This window comes from Adelges cooleyi, unplaced genomic scaffold (genome assembly GCF_023614345.1).
Source record: "Adelges cooleyi isolate 19-005CV unplaced genomic scaffold, UGA_ACOO_1.1 ACOO_flye_CR_arks_rails_tigmint_CR_PRNA_40, whole genome shotgun sequence".
NCBI classification, from domain to species: Eukaryota; Metazoa; Arthropoda; class Insecta; order Hemiptera; family Adelgidae; genus Adelges; species Adelges cooleyi.
Window position 1 is genome coordinate 258,561 of NW_026096079.1, and position 21,528 is coordinate 280,088.

At 30.8% G+C, this 21,528-nt stretch overlaps 1 protein-coding gene across 1 annotated transcript; it reads left to right on the forward strand.

Annotated features, from left to right (window-relative positions):
• Window positions 1-381: 381 nt before the first annotated feature.
• Window positions 382-21,073, forward strand: LOC126841632 (BTB/POZ domain-containing protein 9-like). Its single transcript, XM_050578212.1, has 10 exons — window positions 382-529; window positions 16,633-16,735; window positions 18,688-18,817; window positions 18,881-19,111; window positions 19,180-19,450; window positions 19,519-19,654; window positions 19,809-20,038; window positions 20,141-20,336; window positions 20,457-20,643; window positions 20,954-21,073. Exons 1-10 carry the CDS (start codon window positions 382-384, stop codon window positions 20,996-20,998), a joined length of 1,677 nt encoding a protein of 558 aa, XP_050434169.1. The 3' UTR covers window positions 20,999-21,073.
• Window positions 21,074-21,528: the final 455 nt, after the last annotated feature.

The following is a 21,528-nucleotide window of genomic DNA, read 5'->3' on the forward strand; positions in this document are numbered from 1 at the left end:
TTTTCAAAATTATGCTTTAAATGTAAAATAAATGATTTAAAATCTAATAAATAATACTCAGTTGACAACTGTACACAATTTGAAAAGTTCTGAATTTTATTGCACTCGTGTCCTTTGTTTTCACCAAAATGGGTCTGGTCCTTTTTGTGTATGCATTAACTAAAAAAAAAATCTCATCATAGCGGTCAAACTTGAGATGATGTTTATTTTTACATATTTTTTGTGGCCAAAATACAAAAACAAAGTAAGCTTAAATTTTCAGTAAAAATATACAATTGTACATCATAAAAAAATCATATCCATGAGTTTTTCCGAGAAAATAACAGTACATTTTTTACAAACATCATAATTTTTCTTGTTTCTTGTTTTTCTTTTTCTAAAATGAAGACATACATGTTACGATGCGACGATGGGAAAGACGTGGCGGAGATACAGCACACCCACTTGTTGCAACCCGCTAGATACGCATTTATCGAATTCATGCACTCACCGTCGGTTATACTAGAACGTATGGTAGCTGATGAAAGAAGTAAATACCAACCGCTAACCCACATTGAATCGTGGATATGTTTTAGCATAACTGGTCCGTGTAACCACAACGATTTTATTTGTATAAAGTACAATTAATATACATTGCAAATTGACGGCCGACCAAGTCGCACTTCCAAAGTACCAGGGTCCTATGGTAAGTTTGTTGTGCAGCTTTAGCGGATGGTAATTTATACGAGACGCTCGCCGGCAGAACAGCTTGACCTATTAAAAACTACCTAAATTTGTTAAAAGTAATTCGCTTATAAATGGTTAAACGATAACACATAAATCTAACCGTGATTTTATGTACATAATTACAGTGTTATTATTAAAGTAAGCTCATTTTTTTTTTTTTTTTGTTATACTCGATCGAGTGCATGCTTTGACAACTGTTAACATACTCCGTCAACGACAGATTTACTCGGTTTGCTTTAAATCTGCATTGAAAACATTGTTTAATTAGCGCGTACTGGTTGGTATATCTTCCAATATATCCAATATAGTAAATTTATATTAATAAGAATAACGTACACATGTAGTTTATTACATTTTTCAAGTCGATAAATAATCCACTGTTTATATTTTGTATAATAAACTCGACTTCGTTAAATTGACCACCTTGCATCCATGAAAAATATCAAATACTAAAAGAGACTAATATAGTTTTTATACAAATAATGGTTTTTGGAATCATGTTTTAAGATTTTTCTTTTTTTTCCATATTGATCAAAATTGTATTACAGATTTTTGAAAAATATGTTATTTTATCGATCTGACTTAAACTGTTATATTTTCAGACCAAAAGCAACACAGAAAAAAGCAAAATTATGAACAGGTTTCCACCATTTCTATTGGCACTGCTCGGAAACGTTAGACTATTTATATTTTACAATTGTAGTATATAAAATAATGTTTTAAAAAAAGATTAACTTAAAAAAAAGCACTTTCAAACTATTTAAATATTTGTTTGGAATCATTCGAATCTTGAAAATAAATTGGTATGATATCATTTATAATATTATACGGTATAAAAAGAAATATGAAAATCTTTTTTTAAAGGTTTAAAATGCGCTTAGATACTAAAATCAATATCACCCATTTAAAGTCAGTTAACACTTTAACAAAATTTGGGTAAATATTTAAACTCTCTATGGAAAGAACTTGCAGAGGATAGAGAAAGATGGCGGCAAATTTGTTTGCAGGGATGGTCTTGAAAGCCGTAACCCACAAGAAGAAGAAGAAGAGAAATGTTTAAACCAAGCATCGAATCTCACCCGATCCACTCAAGTAGGATGCTATTTTGGAAACTGGCATGAACTATGTATTAGTTTGAATTTTCAATATTAAAACCATGAAGTTTACCAAGGAAGTCCTATGGTAAAAGCTTTGAATATTCTGGCTAGAGATATCTCTAAAAAAAAAACTTAAAGTACACCGTTAACGGTCCAAGGAGACCATAATTTGTTATTCTGTGTTCATCTTAAGTGAATTAATTTTTTCTTGTATTTTTGTTTTTCTTTTAAAAGCAATGTGTATTTATTTTGGATACAAGTACACTGTACGTTTTTATCATAAGCTTTTAAGAGGTCGCCAACACGTCGCTGGTAGTTATATCACAAAATAACCACACACAGACGGTCAATGAGAATTCAAGTATAAAACAAATACAAAAAAATGTAATGGAATATAACATTTGATAGACTTTTGCTCTTCACTGATCACCGTTTGAACTAACATTTAAAATCTACTATGTTATAAGAAATTCTAACCTGGTTATAACCCACTGGAACATCATTGTATCTGTGTTGAATTTTTTCGACTCCAACATAATTGGTTGGCTTCTATAATTGTGAACACACCGCTCAGGATCTTCCGCAATCACCGTATCATCTTCTAATTTTAAAAATTATATTACATTTTATTAAAAACTCTTTTGTTTGAAAATAACACTAATTTACATACATACTATTTCTAACGATCAATATTTATAATAAGAACTACCATAGCAACAAGAATAATAAGTACCCACATAGAAGAAAATATAGCATGATTAAGCTTTAATAAAGAAATTACAAATTTTACATAGCAACATCAGATAACGTATAGATACAAATCTGGTTTACACAAAAAAAAAATGTTAAGTTTTAATTTAGGCTTATATAACTAGTACAATATTGATAAAAATTAAGGAAACGACAAACAAAAAAAAAGAAAATTCCATATTATAGAATAGTGGAATACAGTTATTCGGATCCTAAACCGTTTAATAAATAGCGTTTGAATTTTGAACCAAAATTTAAGAACTTAATAAATTATATAAAGTTAAGAAAATCTAACCTCGTCGTAAGCGACTGGGCCATAGTTGTATCAGTGCTACATTATTTCACCGCCATACAGTACAATTGATTGGCCTCTTTAAGTGTGAAAACAAAACACTTCAAAATCTTCACTTTCTAGAAAAAAAATGCACTTTAATTGTATCAAAAAACACATTCATTTGGGAGTTATATAAATGTTATCCAAACAACGAATGTTTACTATATAGCAATATCATAGCAACAACAATACATTTGAACCATATTATATATTGATCAGCAATATTGTCCCTACCCCGAATCTCAATTATTAAAAAAAAACATTTAACTTATTTACTTGTACTCTATTGTATTGAGAAGTTTGCTGCATTTTCCCTCGCAGCTGTTATGTATTATTATTATTGTTATAATCTATTAGGAAGCCCCTTGTTTTTTATTTAAATTACAAATTTTATGTATATAGTCTAATAACTAATGAATGTCACAAAAACCCTGCAGGGTATTAGCAAGTTGGGGAATGATTGTTGGAGGAAATAAATTGATTAAAATACAAGGATTTATAGAAAAGTGAAATAGTTAAGTATGCATTTTGGTTCTTTTCTGGAAGCTACATAAATAACTATTCTACATAACCGGATGAACATATTCAGAAATCCATGTACCTACTAAATAATTAAACAATGGGCATAGTTAAGTATAAATATAAAAGTGAATTCTGAATAATTGTTCCACAAACTTGTAGAATTACATACAAATATTTTGTATAATTATATTAGAATATCTTTCTTATACACAACTTAACCAACCGAAAATACGACTTATGAAAACATACAAATTGTTAAACTAAATCGATAATATCGTCCAGTATAATAAAGTATAGCCTTTTATTGTTCAATAACTATATAAATAGCTAATATTATCATTTAAAAAATGTAAAATTAATCTTAATTCAATACAGAACACAATATTATAAAATTTGCGTACCTTCGAGTCTTTAGAACATGAACCATTTTCAGTTAATTCGATTTGGTAAGAATAAAACATTTTTTTAGGAAAAATCATTCACGCAGTAGAAACGTCACTTAGATTGTTTTTTAATAAAATTGTAACCAACAATGCTTACATAGCAACTTAGAAAAATAGTAGCTAATAGTTATTCCAATTGACAACGGTTAAAACAATTTATATATTCCCATAGAGTTACAGATTACAACATAGAGCCAAGTGCCACTGGAGGAATACATATACATATTATAATTTGTATCATAAGATAATGTCTTACTATGATTTTCTATGAATGTATCTACAAGTGAAGCTGCTTATTCTATTATTCTACAATGCGAAACTGAGAAGGTATTGATTCCTAAAGGATGTTTGTCTCGTCTTAGCTTTTTGAGTTTTTTGGAGACATATTTTGTTTAGAAATTACAAGAAAAGAAATCCAGAAAAACTATTGTAACAATTGATTGCTTCTAAAATAAGAACTTACTACTGGTATCCTAAAAAAAAATCTAGCTATAATTAAAAATTAAAAACATGAACATTTTTTCTTTATTTTGAAGTGGAATGAATGTGAACATTTTAAATTTTTGGCCCGCACTTAAGTACTATCAAGGTGCAGTCTTTGATCCATACGTTTGCTACATGAATAATTCTGTTCAATTGTATTAAGTTATTAGTTTAATTTATAGCTTAAGTGGGGCAAAACCTGGATGAAGTGAAATTGTAAATAAAAAAACGCTACACCGACCAATGGAATTTTTCAATCGCTAGCATTATTGTACTTAGGACGTTATAACACATACATGGACATCATTATGCTGCAGAAAAAAATAAATTCGTTAAAAACTTAAAATACACACCGTTCGTGTGTATATATGTACAATAGTATTTACAAAAACCACTAAAATGGCTTTTAACGCTATGTGGTTCTGCTTTTCTGTCCATTCTTTGGACTGGATATTGTATTATAGTCATTAGCCCGGACCTTAATCGTAGAGACCGACTATGTACTCACTGCAAGAACAAAAAAAAAACAAATAACTTCTTGATTTTATAGTTTAATTTAATTTAGTTTTGTTATACAAAAAAAAAAAAAATAGAATTCAAAGAATATTATATTAAAATCAAATATTGCGAGTAAAATTATTTAATTTATAATTATATCATAAAAATTTAGTAATATATAAGTAAGTTTTTTGTGGTCGACATCGAAGGAGTGGCTTAGATGGAGAGTTTGGTTAGGGTCTACCTAACTCGAGAAAGTGACCCGTTTATTCTTTTTTTTTTGGGGTTTTTTTGGGCTTTCCGTGCCCCTCAAACACTATTAGAAAGATATGTGATTTCTAATTTGTTAAATCATTATATCAGCAGCGCGTGACAAATGTATACATAAAAATGGCAGACGGTAATATTCGAGTTCCAAAGACGCTCTAAACTTCAACACTGGTTAGTTCGTTTCCAGGAAGATATTGGTTTTAATAATATATTGTTACAATAAGTACATTTTGTTTGATTACTAAATTCAAAGATGTTTAGTTTTAATTTTGTGCCAAAAACAAAATTAGCTACTAAGAAAATCTGCCACTGACCAATACATTGTTCTTACTAAATGATAACTAAAGATATGGAAGCAAATTACCTTGAAGAATTACACAGTAGTTGTTTGACCACCCCGAATAAACTGGACAGCAGAAACGATGGAAATACACCCAAGTAATATAATTTTAATCCTCATTTTTATTATTAAAAAATATAATTAAATCAAAAAACCCAGCTTATCATACACTATTTGACTAGTAGACTTGAAATGTTTACATTTTAAATATTTAGCGAAAATTGGTACACCGTTATTATTGCTTAGAATTATTTTTTACAAATAATTATTACACTTATTGTCTACATTTTTTTTTTATTAATTTTCATCTGTTATTTTAAATTATTTTTTAGCTTTTCTTTTGCAAAACTATTGAATATCGGCATACAAATAATAATGGATCTTTTGGAAATTTCGAATGATTTATAAGATATTTTTAAAATCTGCAGAATTACTTCTACTACTAACTTCTGCTATTGTGTTTGGAATAGGGATGTTTTTCAGTATACTTAAATACAAAACGAATTTCGACAACAGGTTTTTGAAAAAAATTGTACATGTTATACTAATTTTCTGACTTAAAATTTTAAAACTACAGCTTAAAATGTTTGGTTTTCATTATTTTTATCCTTTGATATTGTCGTATTTCTAATCGTGCATTTAGAAGTTTACATTTATTTTATTATTAGAAGTACCTTACAAATAATAATCATTACAGTTTGCCTTAAGGCGCGTTTACACGGTGACAGTACTGTCATGATAGCACTGTTGTATAGTAATGCGACAGCTACTGTCACATGAGGATGAGTGTTTTCACGGTGACAGTAATTATTGTGTTAGTTTATTATTATTATTAGTTATCACTTGTTTTAATATTACAATTTTATTATAATTTTGAACATCGAAAAATCATGTCCGAAAATGTTGTACGTTCGATGATAAGAGTGATCGGAGAAATGATATTATTAAAACATAAAGAAGAACGTCGAGTAAAAAAAAAGAAACAATGGGTCAGAAAATGGATTCAAAGGAGGAATAACTTGGGTGTTACAAATACATTAATTAGAGAACTTGCAATTGAGGTTCCCAAAAGTTTTCATAACTTTTTAAGAATGAATGAAGAAATGTTTGATACATTACTTAATAAAGTAAGTTTCAATTTGTTTTCAATATTATTTTCATATAATAGTATCGGTGTCAGATTATATTCATTTATTTTTCATGAGTTACTAAAAAGATCCAAAAAGAAAATACAACAATGAGGAATGCTCTCCCAGCAAATTTAAAATTACAAGTCGCTTGTAGATTTTTAGCTACAGGTGATTCACTTGCGTCTCTAAAATATTTTACAGAGTACCAAAATCTACCATAAGTAAATTCCTACCGGATATTTTTGACGCTATTTATGATGCATTGCAGGATTATATCATGGTAAGAATATAAATATAAAAAAATAAAAAAAAATATTAAGAATTAATCTTTATTATAACCTTGATAAGCATTATTCTTTATAACAATGAAAACTTAAACAAATTTAAAACAAAAAATAAAATAAAATGCTTTTTATTTCAATAAAAAACATACTTTATATTTAGAACAACTTGGTCATTTTTCAACTTAAAAAAAAATTAAATACTTTCAATTTCAAAGAACAAAAAAAAATAACAATACAAATTTAGAAACGTACTTTACCTTACACAAAGAAATTAAATACCTTTAATTTTTAACCAAAAAAAAATAGTTATAACATAATGATTGAGAATAATTATTTATTGTATATTGTCGTTTGAATAATTCTCCCAATTTGCATAGTAGTTATATAGTGATTGTTGTTGTTCTATATTTACTGCATTCAAGGATACTTTTTCATATTGAGGTTCAGGAGGTATGGGCTTAGAGCCACTTTCTGTGTAAGGCGATGCAAGCGATAGAGCTGTAGATGAGTTACTAATATGCTTAAGTCGTGCCTCATTTACTTTAATTTGAAATTCTTGCTGAGGTTAATTTCTATTAAATACGATTTTTTCTTGTTTTAAATATAACCAAACAGTATTGATTTTACACGTTTTTGTATATTGTTGTCACTTATATTGTAATCATATATAGTTAATTTGTTAGGCAACCGATTAAATATTGATTGTATTCTGAAATAGGTCTTTTTACAAAGCAAGTTTGGTTACGTTATTTTATTACTGAATAATATATTGTATGTTGAGTGTTAAATAGATGATGAAAATTATTTTATTATATAATTTAAATATTTCATTTTAAACTCTTTCGATACGACTAAAGTCTGGACTAACTGAGTTCTCGAAATATACGAAATGGCACTTGACCGATTGTTTTATGTCGTAAGTATACATATTTGAAATAACGCACACCAAAGTTACTCAAATTTTGCTGTTATTTTTGAAATAATTCACACAACCCCTTACGCTTTTTAATTGAAAAAAAATATCCTAAATAGTTTATCTTTTAGTTTTTTTATATCAATTGTTGTGGGTAGTTTTTTAATTAACTAGAGTGTAGGTACTATTTTAAGAGTGTAAATAAAATATGGACATTTTCAAAAATTTGTAATCAACTTTTTTGTTTTTAATAACATGAATTTCGACATTCTCCATTTAGTGTTTTTTATGTAATATTTTTCATTCTGTTTAGTTTTGCGTTTATTTAAAGGGATAAAATTACTTTTAAGTATCATAATAATTTCCAAACATCTATTAACCAACTGTACTATCTTTTAAAATCCTCAAAAATCAAATATTCGCGGATTATAGGTTTCGAGTACCGGACTGTTTTTTTTTTAAATATAAATTCTTGTTGCTATGATTTATCTCAATATATATATATTTGTTACCTTAGTAAATATTCGTTATAAAAGCGGATTGTTTATTTACTTTGCTTTCTAACATAATATTATATTAATGTTGTGTTTGCTATTTTAAGTAAATTATTATATTTATTTCTCCGCTATTTTAGACATGCTATTGGCATACAAACACGGCCAAAGTGATGAATTGGACTCTTGAAATAAACTAATTGAAACGGGATGTATTTGTCAAGCTAGCAGTTACCCTCTACGAAGTGCACCTGATACAACTTAGGTTCATTGTCAGGTCAGATTTTTGTTTTACTTTATACTTTTTTGCAGTTTACTAAGATCCTGACAGAGTGAATTTAACATAAATGGCAGTATTGTAACGTTATTAAATTACGTTAATTTTCTTTAAATTTTAAGTATTAACTGGAGTTTGTTTTGAAATTGTAGGTAGTCGTGCAAGAGAATAATTTCAAACTAGTATTAGTACTAGTATATAATTGGGTTGAATAAATCCGCACAATTAAATAATTAGACAACACTGAGTTTCTCAACTTTGACCCTCGATGACTTATTTTCTTTAATTACCTCAGCCTCGGTTAATTATTGGGTAAAGACAGTAAATCCTGTTTAGGAATAAGGACATAATTTTCTTTTATCCTGAACTTGAATTGATTAACGAAGCGATTAAAGCCGAAAGAATTTTATTTCCCGAGGTTTTTAATTATTGTACCACTTTCATAAATTTATGTTAAGTTTCCATTTAACGGGACTTTACGCTACCAGCTATTAAGCATATTTTATAGGTAATTTGTTATCGAAGCTTCACATTTAAGGTACAATTTGGAAGTACTCGTATATGAACTCAACAAAAAATTATCGATTTTGGTATTTAATTTGTTTCGCACATTTTTAATGCGACCTAATGAACGCTAGTATTGTAAATATTTAATTTTTAATTCGATAAATAGAAAAATATAGAACTACCAGCTACATTCTAGCCTTTTATCTTATTTGGTTGTATTGGTTGCTTGGAATTCCGCCATGGCCATTAAGTATTGGCTAACAATATTATACACACAATACACAATACAAATATTACAACTAACTGAAGTTAACAGAAAAAACACAATTAACAGTCATTCAATTAACATCATTCTATCTCTTTTAATTTTTATCATTACACAATGAATGTACATTTTACAAATTTCTATAATAGTTATATAAGTATTATTTAAACGTAACGTCGTAGAAAAATATAAAACTACCAGCTACTTTCTAAAGTCAAGTTGGTGGTCTAGGTGCCCAAAATGTTTGCACCGCATGCACACATGCATCTTCTTTTCCGCCTCTGCCACCTGGACTAGGCTACTATGTATAGCTTGTCTTTTTGCTCCCATGACCTCTTCGACTGGACCTTCGTGAACTTCCATGACCTCGTCCACATTGTGTTCTTCTCCTATAACTTGTCTTGTTGTGACCGCTCCGGTTAGTCCAAGGCCAAACGCAATAAGTAGTCCATTTATCGTTAATAATCGCATTAATCTAAAGAATACTTCAATTAACTCAAGAATACTTGAACTATACTAAGGTCTGGGCAATTCAGCTAACAGTTGATAATTCGATAATATGATCTATATTTTAGTAAATACAAATTACACATATTAAGGGTTTTGTACGAGTCTACGAGGCGAAGATTTTATAGGGCTATTCACTTATGAATAAATTATAAACGCAAAATAAAACCGCAGGCAGTTCATTGGTCAGGTATGTTGAAAGACATACCGTCCGTTGCGCGCTTATTAATTTGTTCGATTTGTGATTTTTCGCCTATAAAAAACAAGCGCTGTACACATCCGGTCGTTTATGTTGAAAAACATACAACCGTTGTAAGCACGCGACAAAAGCTAACAAATTCCTTCGAAGCCAAAAAATATTCTATTAACTCGACATCGAAATTCAAATAAGTGTTAAAACGACTAGTTTTCACGGAGACAACTTAAAAAAGCTAGTACAGTGGGGTCGGGGCATAGTGGGGACGGAGAGGTCGCTGGTCTACAGATTTTATTTAAACTATTTTTGTACATTGCACAAATAATTCGAGTAACAATATTTTGTCAAAGCTTTGCTTAAAGCCCTCGTTTCTGAAAATTCATTGTAGACAGACCACGAACCTTTTTGCTTAAATTTCTCATGAACTTAATTTTAGTTCTCAAACCTCTAACATTTTGATAAAAAACCAACAAAAACATTTTTTTACAGATATCATTACGTTTATACAGTTGTTTACACAAAATGTATTATAATTTTTACAATATAAACAGAAATAATTACTATTAGGTTTGACGGACGAAGAGAATTTTTGTTTCTCGGAGCGCCATTTACATATTTGTTTAGATCATGATCATCTTCTCGACTCACCTCTGAGTCTCAATTCTTTATTTTTCGTTTTTTTTCAAGCGGATTTCGACGACACGAATTTTGTTCCTTATTTCTGCTCGATTCATTTGACATATGAGTCGGTTGTTTTGACCGTTCCTTTGGGTAACCTGGGTAACCGGAGCACATTTTTTAATTGTTCTATAATATAATCAAAAGTTTGCCCTCGGTTGTAAATGTTCGGGACAAACAAATGGAAATTGTCCTCCGTTATTACATTCCAATCCGCAGTGGCGGTTGAAGAGGAAGCCGCAGGCTCAGAATGCGTTGACGTGGTTTTGGCCGGTTCAGGTGCGGAGTCCGACTGTTTTGGAAAAAAAAAAACATTATTATATTAACATTTTCATATCTTAGCTCTGGCACATAACCGATAAGAGATTAGAGATAAATGATGAAGGATGGGGTTTTCATTATTAATTTATATTTTAAACGTTGTGAATACAACATATATGCCTCTCCTTCATTCCCACCCGCAACCCCAAACCCTCATCTCTTACACCCTATCTCCTTGATTTATCTTACATCTCTCTTATCAGACAAATCAGCTGATTTTTTCGTTATGATAAACGGTGTCGGTGTTTGGTTAATTCCCAGTTAAGTTATCAAACGAGTCTTCGAAGGTAAGTGTTGCTGACATTGAAACAGATTAAAAATCATTAGATCAAACCAAGGCGGTAATTAATGGTTAGTGCAGAAATTATGGATCGACAATCCAGATTGAAAAATGTTTTACTATTTAATCTACCCGAATCTATTACCAACCCTTCCGATGATAATACATCTATTCAAGGCATTTTTAATCAACTGGGACTCCGAACTCAACCTAAACATATTTCTCGCTTAGATGCCTTGTGACTTGTACCAAAGGCCACCCAGTAAACCGAGACAAAATCCAGTGCCAAATGGAAAGACTAGCTTTTTCACACAAAAATTCAGCTAATTTTAATTTAAACAAAAATATTGCACAAGCACTCTATAAAAAAATCGAACAACAATAATGAATATCTTAAATTTTCCTCACTTCGTACACACTGCAATAGTCAAAGTAAAATCGATTACTCAAATTATTTATATTTCACTCAACACTCTTTAAAACCCTAAATATATTCCAAACATAAGATTTGAACTCTTGTCTCCTCCACAAGCATCAGGCTTTTGGAGACAAACTTTTTCCTTTATGTATTGTAAATTATGTATATTCTGTTTGGAAATAACAAATAAATCATCATCAAATCAAATCAAATCTTTATTACTAAAAAAACTAAAAAAGATAAATAACTGAAATTAACATGTATAAAATTATAAACTATAAAATAGATATATAAATAAATAGAAATAGAAAAAAGTGCCTGCAACACACGTATCTAGCTCTAAAGGTGAATTTCCAGACTACTTAGCCAATCTTGTGCCTCACTGTTAGGGGGCATACCTCTGCAAGGTGTTTGATGGTTTGTACCTGTCTACACTTGCACAGTGGTGTATCTACCATCTTCCAATTATTGTAAAGGAAATTACATTTCCCCTGTTCTGTTCTGATCCGGTTTAGAGCGGTCAACCAAACGAGCTGAAATCCTGGGTCTCTCTGAGTCGGATCGTTGACGAGGAGGCTATTAACCACGTTTTCATCTCTCCAAATTTTCTTTCAAAAATCCTCCGGATTATCTGTTGTGCTGTCGACAGACCAAATAGTGCGAAGGACATTTGCCCAACACTCCCAGCTTGTTCAGGCTATAGCTTACTGATAATATTGTTTCTTGTTTTTTACTCCTTCTAAATGTTGTTTGAAGGTCAAAGTCCTGTCTAACTTTAATCCCAGGTATTTCGGGGCGCCTTCTCATTGTATATTAACTCCCTGAGCCTCTAAGTTTTTGTTAGGTCGAGGAAACCCGCCTCTGATTTTATTCCCTTCGGTTTGTTTTTTGATAATAATGATATCGGTCTATAATTATTCTTTGGGTCATTATCTGGTTTACTCAGGGCGGCCGAGGTACGGGGCAATTACAGAAACCACGCTGCCAGAGTTAAGCTTAATGACATTGGCGGCATTAGTAATAATCTATAAAATATATAAAATTCTCTTGTCACAGTGTTTGTAACAAAACTCCTCCGAAACGGCTTGACCGATTCTTATGAAATTTTGAGTGTATATTCAGTAGGTCTGAGAATAGAACTATTTTTCATACCCCTGAGTGATAACGGTGGTCCACCCAAAATTTTTTTTATTTATTATGATTATGGATAGTATTAATAGTTATGAAAAATGACACCGTAGGTCTATCTACATCGCCTATCACCATCTGCTCCTCCAGCCACTATCTTCCAGTTAACGTACTCTTTCAATATACTGAAAATTAAACTGACGTATCTGAGTTCTGACTTCTGAGTATCAACTGTTATAGATATCGACAATTTCACAAAATGATCAATACACAATCAATATTTACCTCAACTACAATTTGATGCCACAGTAACATCGTACAAGTTTTTTTCAGTCGGAAGTCGAAATTAAAGAGGATATCTTATGAAACTAAAAAAGAACCGTATACATTTAACTAGTTTTTCAAATTAAATATAATCCCATGTACGTCCAAATACGAAAATGAAAAAAGTTTATAGCACACATAAAATCTCTACAGACAAGATAGCTTACCATATGGAAAGAAAACGACGAAGCTACGCAGGGCCGTATTTAGGAGGGGACAACAGGGGGCTGTTGCCCCGGGTGGCTAAATTTGTTTACATTTCATTAAATTTGTATTATATTATAATAAGGCGTTTTTTTTTGTTGCCCCAGGGTGACAAATTCCTAAATACGGCTCTGAAGCTACGACTGTACTTGAATATTGGTTAAACACTACAGGTGTAAAAATAAGTGAAAATTATGATTCAAAAGCTGGTTTCACAAAGACAAAATACCAACGACACAATATTACAACTAGAACATTACCTAGAATCCTACCAACAGTATCGAGATTTGTCAAAAACATATCAAGACTCTCAAAAACTAACTTTGGGCTTAATTATCCACGCATACTGGTTAGACATTAACCAAACGTCATTAAAAGAAAATCACAAACTGGTACTTTTTATAATTGTAGAGTAAATTGTTTGTTTTTAGATTACTTGCGCAACAAACAGATTTTAGAGATCCGTATGAAAAAAAATCGATGCTATATAAAAATCGTTTGATAACAATAAATCAATTTTATTGGAAATACGCTTGATTTTGTTGAAAGATCTAAGCAAAATATTCCACAGAAGGCTGTGGAAACCACGACAAGAGATCATGTAAATCTCAACGGTATAATTAATTCCAAGTAAGTTCAAACGTTACTGAACAGTGTACATTGCAAATTAAATGCAAAATATTGTTTTACAAAATTTGTGTACGTATTTAAACAGTTTTACAAATATTGTGTTGTAAAAAAATAGACTAAAGAGCATATTCAATTTTATCACTTTTTTTATAATAATTCCTCTAGACCTGTGACCCCTCCGTCCCCTCGTTGCTTTGATTCCATTATACCTATACTCTACTGTACTAGTCCCCTTGTATAAAATCACTTTCAAATTAACGCTTTGATGCTCATTTGTAAATACAGAACCTCAATTTAAAACTTTCTAACTTTGCTGGTTTATACTGTGCTTGGTTTGGACTGTACTGGCTTGAAAATACTAACTACCGATTTGCATCGAAGCGTTTTTTCGAAAGTGATTTTATCACTTTCAGATTTAAAAATTCCTCTAAACCTGTGACCTCCCCGTCCCCACTATGCCCCGACCCCACTGTACTGGTTTTTTTTTCTTCATTTGGTATTTTGTTTTCAGTAAACTATTAAAATTAAAAAATGGTTATTTTGTTTTCGAGAAGATATAATCACAGACTTTATGAATACAGATAACTCACTATTTTTTTAGGCCAAAAAACAACAGAATATTTTTAAAAAGACTCTAAATATTAGTCAACAGCTGGGTACTGTTTATTTAGCAATCAGTGTGAGGAACGGTAAATAAGTTCAAAAAAGCATAGTTAATTTTTGGCTTAAAATTAAAATGTGTTTCAATGCTGGTAAGCTCAATCCGCTCATTTCAAAAATCATAATATAATATACATCTTTATTCATCCCGTCTAATGCTTATTCGTATGTGATTTATAGTATAAAACCTGTAGGTATGTAAGCAAAATTGAACAAGTACACAATATATACTACTGAAACCAGCTTCAGATAATACTAATCAATATACATTATAAACATATTGTAACTATTGATAGGCTCCTTAAAATAACACCACGCACGATGAAGTACCGTCAGCTTACCTGGAAAAATTACTAATGTTATTAAGATGTGTAATAGCTTGGTTAAGGCGAAGTCATGTGAAAAACAGTTCCCCCTCATTGGAAAAAATAGCTTGGTTAAAAATGTATTATAGAACACTTAAACTTTAACACATTAAATAAATATCAATAGTTTTGATTCTAAATCACAGTTAGTATCTTGGTATAATTTTTGTATTTACCTCAAAATATGTATTATGGTATTTCAAATTCACACATTTTTAGCTTCGATGCGATAACTGAGAAGTTACTTTATAGATCAGAAATTATACCTGAAAGGTACTTTATTGGGGGAAAAATTAAAAAAAAAGTCACCCCTTCCCATTTTAAGAATTTTTCTTCAAACATAGTATTATTGGTAAACTTTAACAAACCAAAAAAATATCATAAACCCTTTTCCCTAGAAGGGATAGCATTTTTTTCTTTATTACACTTTTTAGAGATTTAGATCTGAAAATTAGACCGAAGATCTAAAACGGAACTATAACATATTATACAATTTTCTCAAAAATCTGAAGTCAAATTTTTTTTTTTTATTAAGGAAAAACACCAAAAATAGGGTAAATGTGTACACTTTAGCCGTAGTCAGTTTGGTAATGAAAATATTTTCATTATATTGTTAGTTACGATACATGGGTAACTAAGACAGTACATTTTTATAGACACACGATCAACCCTTATCGTATCCACCCTGCACGAGACTAAATTTTAAATTTTAAGTACATTACTGCTGGTCCCACGATATTGGGACCAGTAATATTGTTATAGTATAAAAACCTGTAGGTATACAAAACAAATTGAACACGGGCATAATTTATAGCACCGATATCGGTTTCAGACCTTCTGGGCAATATTAAACAATAAGTTAACAACAACATGTATATACGTCTACTTAAAAAACTGTACAAATTGTGTACACAGATTTTCGTTATTAACTTTTGTATGGACAAATATGGTACGCCACTATGATAAAATTACATATTCCAATTGGCTTTCAACCTCTAATGGCATAGTTTTCTTCATAGTGTTCAACATCTGAGGTATTATATTCACACAAAATTTAGCACGAAGATGATATTTTTTTTTTAGTCATTATTTGTTTATGGACAAGTCCAGGTACATAATATGTTTTATAAATATATTTATAATTTTGTTTCTTTGAAACGATTGATCGCAGCAATCACTAAGCGTTATTATTACTGAAGATATATAATACCTTTATGACTTTTGAAAATCTTTTAGACAGTGCTAGTATTACACTGAAGCAAAAACTAGAACAATAACTACAGCAAATAAATAGTTTATGATCAACTAAAGTGGTTCTAAACTACAGTTAATTTTCCATAATTTAAGTGTAATTTTTGGTTTAGCCGAAATATGTATGTATTTAAGTTTTCTCAAATTTGTTTCTTGCATTTACATAGGTAACATGTTATTTATTTGAACAGACTAACGCAAACTAAGTGTTAGTCACTAAACATTAATTAAAGACCCTTTAAAAAAAAAAAAAAATGTAAAATCGGGTGGCTGGATAGTACACCGTATCATACTTACTTGTCCGCAAAATCAGTTTATTTTTTTTTTTATTTTTTAGCATGTTATTGTACTTTAGAGTCATCTTCGTCTACACCCAAACAGCAAATCGATTACGGTCACCTCTTGGTCAAAGACATTAGCACTCTTCGTCTAAATGACAGGTATGTAGATGTTACCACCTATTGACTTTGTTATTTTTATTACTGGTTTATTTTTCTGGTATCATAAACAATTTATGATTATTTATAATATTGATTGAAATGGAAAAACCGGTTTCGACATTTCATTAACGCGATTCAAAGCTTTAAATTATTTTCGATGAGTATTTAATAACTAATTATTTTTTTATTTATTTCAATTAAAATGTTTTAGCACATTAGGTACATGCTCTTACGAGTTAGTTATTTTTACATAATCGTAATCAGAATGCAAAGTACTATCGATTAAAAAAGTAGATTTGTTCCACGTTTTATTTCCTACTTCGTAGGTATCTGTATAATAGCTGTTACTTTAATATATTTTATTTTAGGTATTCTGATGTTGTTTTAATTGTCGACGGAGAACGACTTCACGCCCATCGTGCTATTTTAGCTTCGCGCAGTACATATTTCAGGTATTTAGTTTTTATTATTGAACATTTAGTTAGTATTAATTGATATTAATTGGTTTTTACAGTGATACAATTTCGAGTAGTATAAATTATTTTTAATAGCTACTGTTCATTAACATTTATGTAACAATGGACAGAATAGAAAATACAATATCAACCATAATTTGAATCATTTTGATAACATTATTACTTTTGTGTCGTGTCGTATGAATAATTTTCTCAGAAAACAGAATAAACGTATTGGCACTTACTTACAGCGTACTTACTTGTTGACATTTATATTTTTTATTAATGTAATAACTATTAAATATATGAGCAAAAACGTACTTTACTCTACGTGAGAAACTATGTGATTGGCTGCTATGTATATGTAATACCCACGTGTAATAAAATACCTAAATAATTCTAAAAATTACTATTTGTTTAAATATTAGAATAATAACATGTTTTAATATTTATTTATTCAGACATGTTATGAGTCCGACTAGTATTTATTAAAAGCGCGTCATTGCAAGCTAAAGAATTTAATAAGTTAATATTAATGTCTAGTACCTAAGAATACTAGAAAATTAAATACAAAACAATATAATACTTTATTTTCGATCTTGTTACTATTTTTTTTTTAATAATTTCTTTTATGTAATCCGGATCTCTAATGTCGGATTTAATTAATCTTTTAGAAAACTGGGGATCAACAATTTTTTGGTAATAGGCACTCAGTATAGAACCTAGAAAAAATAAAAAAATAATTTATGTACAGTAGAATACTAATACATTATTATAATAGTCAATTTACGTTTTAAGTCGTTCGGACATGTTGATATCCCAAAACAATTTATCAAAGTGGATTTCTTCAATATTAGTCCATTTTGGAGTAAAATTGTAAATGTTATAGGCCCATTCTAGGGAGCGACCTATAGCCTAATTTTTAAATCTTATTGTCTTCTATTATATTTAACCTAAGTCGAAAAAAATACAATTTTTTTGGCCAATTTTGAAGGGAAAGGCCTGAACTATTAAAATGTGTGACGGTTTTTTTTTAAAGTGTTAAAATGTTAAAATTAAAAGATGTAAGAATAATAATTTAAGTTTTTGCCAGGGGAGTGGAGGGCACACGTGAATCATCAATGTTCCGGTTTTTTGGCGATGCATTTAAATAATTTTATTATTGTTATTTTAATTATTATTTATTTTTCAACTCCCCCCCCCCCACAATTGTCACAGCGTCACCCTTTTTTCCATTTTTGGTCTGCACAAGGGAGGGTACGCACAATGTTTAGATTATAACAATTAAAACATATTATTTATACCAACATTTTATAAGGTTAGGTTCCTGATTTTTTTGTTTTACTAATTTAATTGGGTTTGTAAAAAATGAGGTATAGTAGGTACTAAAACGTATTCTAACATATTATTAAGAACGCGTGTACCGTTGAGTTACTACTGTTTTTGTCGGGGACATTGATTTAATATGTTTGCACTGATACCGTGTATAATTTCTAGTAAATTATTCTTTGGAGGTTTTGAAGAAACCGATAAGCCCGAAGTGGAACTCGGTGATATATCATTAACATTTTTCAAAATAATCCTCGAGTATATTTACACCGGTCAGATTGATTTAAGCGTTCTAAAGGTGACGTATTATCCTTGATGCACCTTAACAGTGTTCCAATGTGTTATATATTTTATTTTTAAGGACGATGTTGTTTTGGGATTAATGGATATGACGATTTTCTTCGGTGTTCCCAACTTAGATTTTCCACTGACCGAGTATTTGCGAAGTAAAATTAATGTAAACCAAGTGTGCACGTTGCTTACTGCGGCGCAGCTATATGACCACGAAGAGTTCGAATCCGCTTCAATCGAATTTATTAGATCCAACGCCAGGGACGTATTGAAATCTGCAGATTTCCTGTCTTTGATGCCGGTAAGGACTAAAATCCACATTGCTCGTGTGTTGGATGTGGCCAGTTGTGAAACGAATTTTGTTTTCAGCAAGCAATAGAAGAAATTTTCAATTGTGACTCGGCTATAGCCAACGAAATAGATATATTTCGCGCGGTTATTCGCTGGATCGAGAACCGAGTTGACCTGGATGCTGATGTGAAAATCAAAGCGTTATCTGTCGTCAGATACCCGTTAATGAGTGACGATGAACTTGTCGAGGTTGGCAAATCACAAATGGTTAGTTCGGATACAATTTCGGAAGCCGTACGATTAAGAAACACGTGGCCACCGGATAGGATTCAATTTAGAGGACACCTAAGTACTATGCCTGCTGTGCAAATTATTCGACAAATTATGTTGGTCACAGTTATTCCATTGTTTTTTTAGAACCCAATGAGAATCTTATTCCTCGAGATTATTGGCGTTCGGTTACTTATGGCATTAACGGCCGTACTACGCTTCAGTTGAGTGAACCATCAAACATAAACCATATTAAAATGAAGATGTACGGTGATGATGTAGGGTATGTTTATCATTGCTTCTAACCGCAAATGGAATTTATTGAATAAAATTGTATTCGAATATTTCGCTATTTTTATTCCTAATAATTTTATTAATATTTTATCGGTGAAAATAAAATATATACAAACTTTTTTACCTTTTCTTTAATTCCTTAGGGATTACAGTTATTACATTGAAGTTTCAATGGATAAGTGCGATTGGGTGCGTGTCGTAGATTATTCAGAGTATATTTGTCGTTCAGTTCAACTTTTATGGTTTCATCCACGCTTAATGTCGTTTATTCGAATAGTTGGCTCGAAAATATTCAATAAGGTATTCGAATTTTTCGAAGTCTCGTACAACACACAAGGAAGGCACTTGGTAAACATTCGAAACGGATTTGTGGGTAAGATTACCCCCCTCCCCTCCCCCAAAATTCAAAATGTTTTTGAGTAACATAAAAACATAATATACATATTAACCTTGTGGATTTATTTCAATTGTTTAGCTCCTACGTACGATGTTGCTTCAACGTGTATGAACGCAACTGTACTTGAAGGTAAAAATCATAATCAGAGGCATTCCCTGCTTGATCATTATGTCAATGGAGACCTCGAACGGTATCACAGTTTTACATTTCACGAATTGGGCAAAGGTCGCATAGTGGTTCAACTCGCACAACCTTATATGCTTAGCTCGATGCGGTAATGGTTTTAAAGCACTTGACATTATTCAGTGGATATTTTCTTTAACACCTTCATTTCCGTTGTAAATATAGACTGTAATATTGATAGAATTATAGATATTATTGCTACAATTGACAGGATGCTGCTTTGGGGCGACGTTGACGTATACTACAGTTACACTATAGAAGCTTCTGTCAATAATGAAGATTGGACAGTGGTCGTAGATAAATTCAATGAGTTGACCCGATCGTGGCAGTTGTTGCAATTTCAGCCCATGCCCATAGTGTTCATCCGCATTACCGGCAATTTCAATACATTTGGCGACGTGAGTAAAATTATTATCAAAAGTGTTTTTAGCTTAGATGCGGAGCAGAGAAGGTAAATACATTTACAAAGAAGTGAGGTTTTTTTTTGTGTCCGTATACAATATGACTTTTTTAATACTGGACCGAACAAAAAAAAAATACTTATTCGCCCTTGAGATGTGGAAAAACAAACAAAAAAAGTACCAGTTTTAGGTTTTAAGTGTTTTTATCATTTTTTTTTTATAATACTATGCTTTGTCTCCACTATGCCCCGACGCCGCTGTACGGACTTTTTTTTTTCATTTCTAATAACTCATTTTAACGCTGTAGGATTTTCGTTGTGTATGTTTGGAGGCTCCGGCTCAAGGAACATAAGATCCCAACCAAGGCATTGAAGTCAGCAACGAACCAGATGCATTGAACTCAAGCTCTGGACCTTTAAACCGAATTCGAAACCTAAGCACACTTTTGCTACTTCTGCGCTTATAATTATTGTAATCAAATTGTTTTTCTACTCTCTAAAAAGTAAAAAATAAAATAAACAAATGAATAACAACAATTATAAATCGTGAATCGACCAAGTTGCACCACTCAGTAGCCCATCTGGATCGGCTGATCGCCATTTCGTTTCGTCCAGCACGGCGTTGTCGATGATAATTTGTTTTATTTCATATTATTAAACGTGCCGCAAAAGAGGAAATACAACGTTGTGAAAGTAGCAGCTTTGCAAAATATGTCTGGGTTGTCACTGTTTGTCCTTAGACCTCAAACGTTAGAATATATTATGTTCTTAATTGAACGTACTATACAAAAAGAGGCCACGGATATTGTGGAATTGGATTGGGAAAAAAGATATATTTTCAAAATAAGCATAGCATATTTTGTTTTTGTAATAGAATCACAGC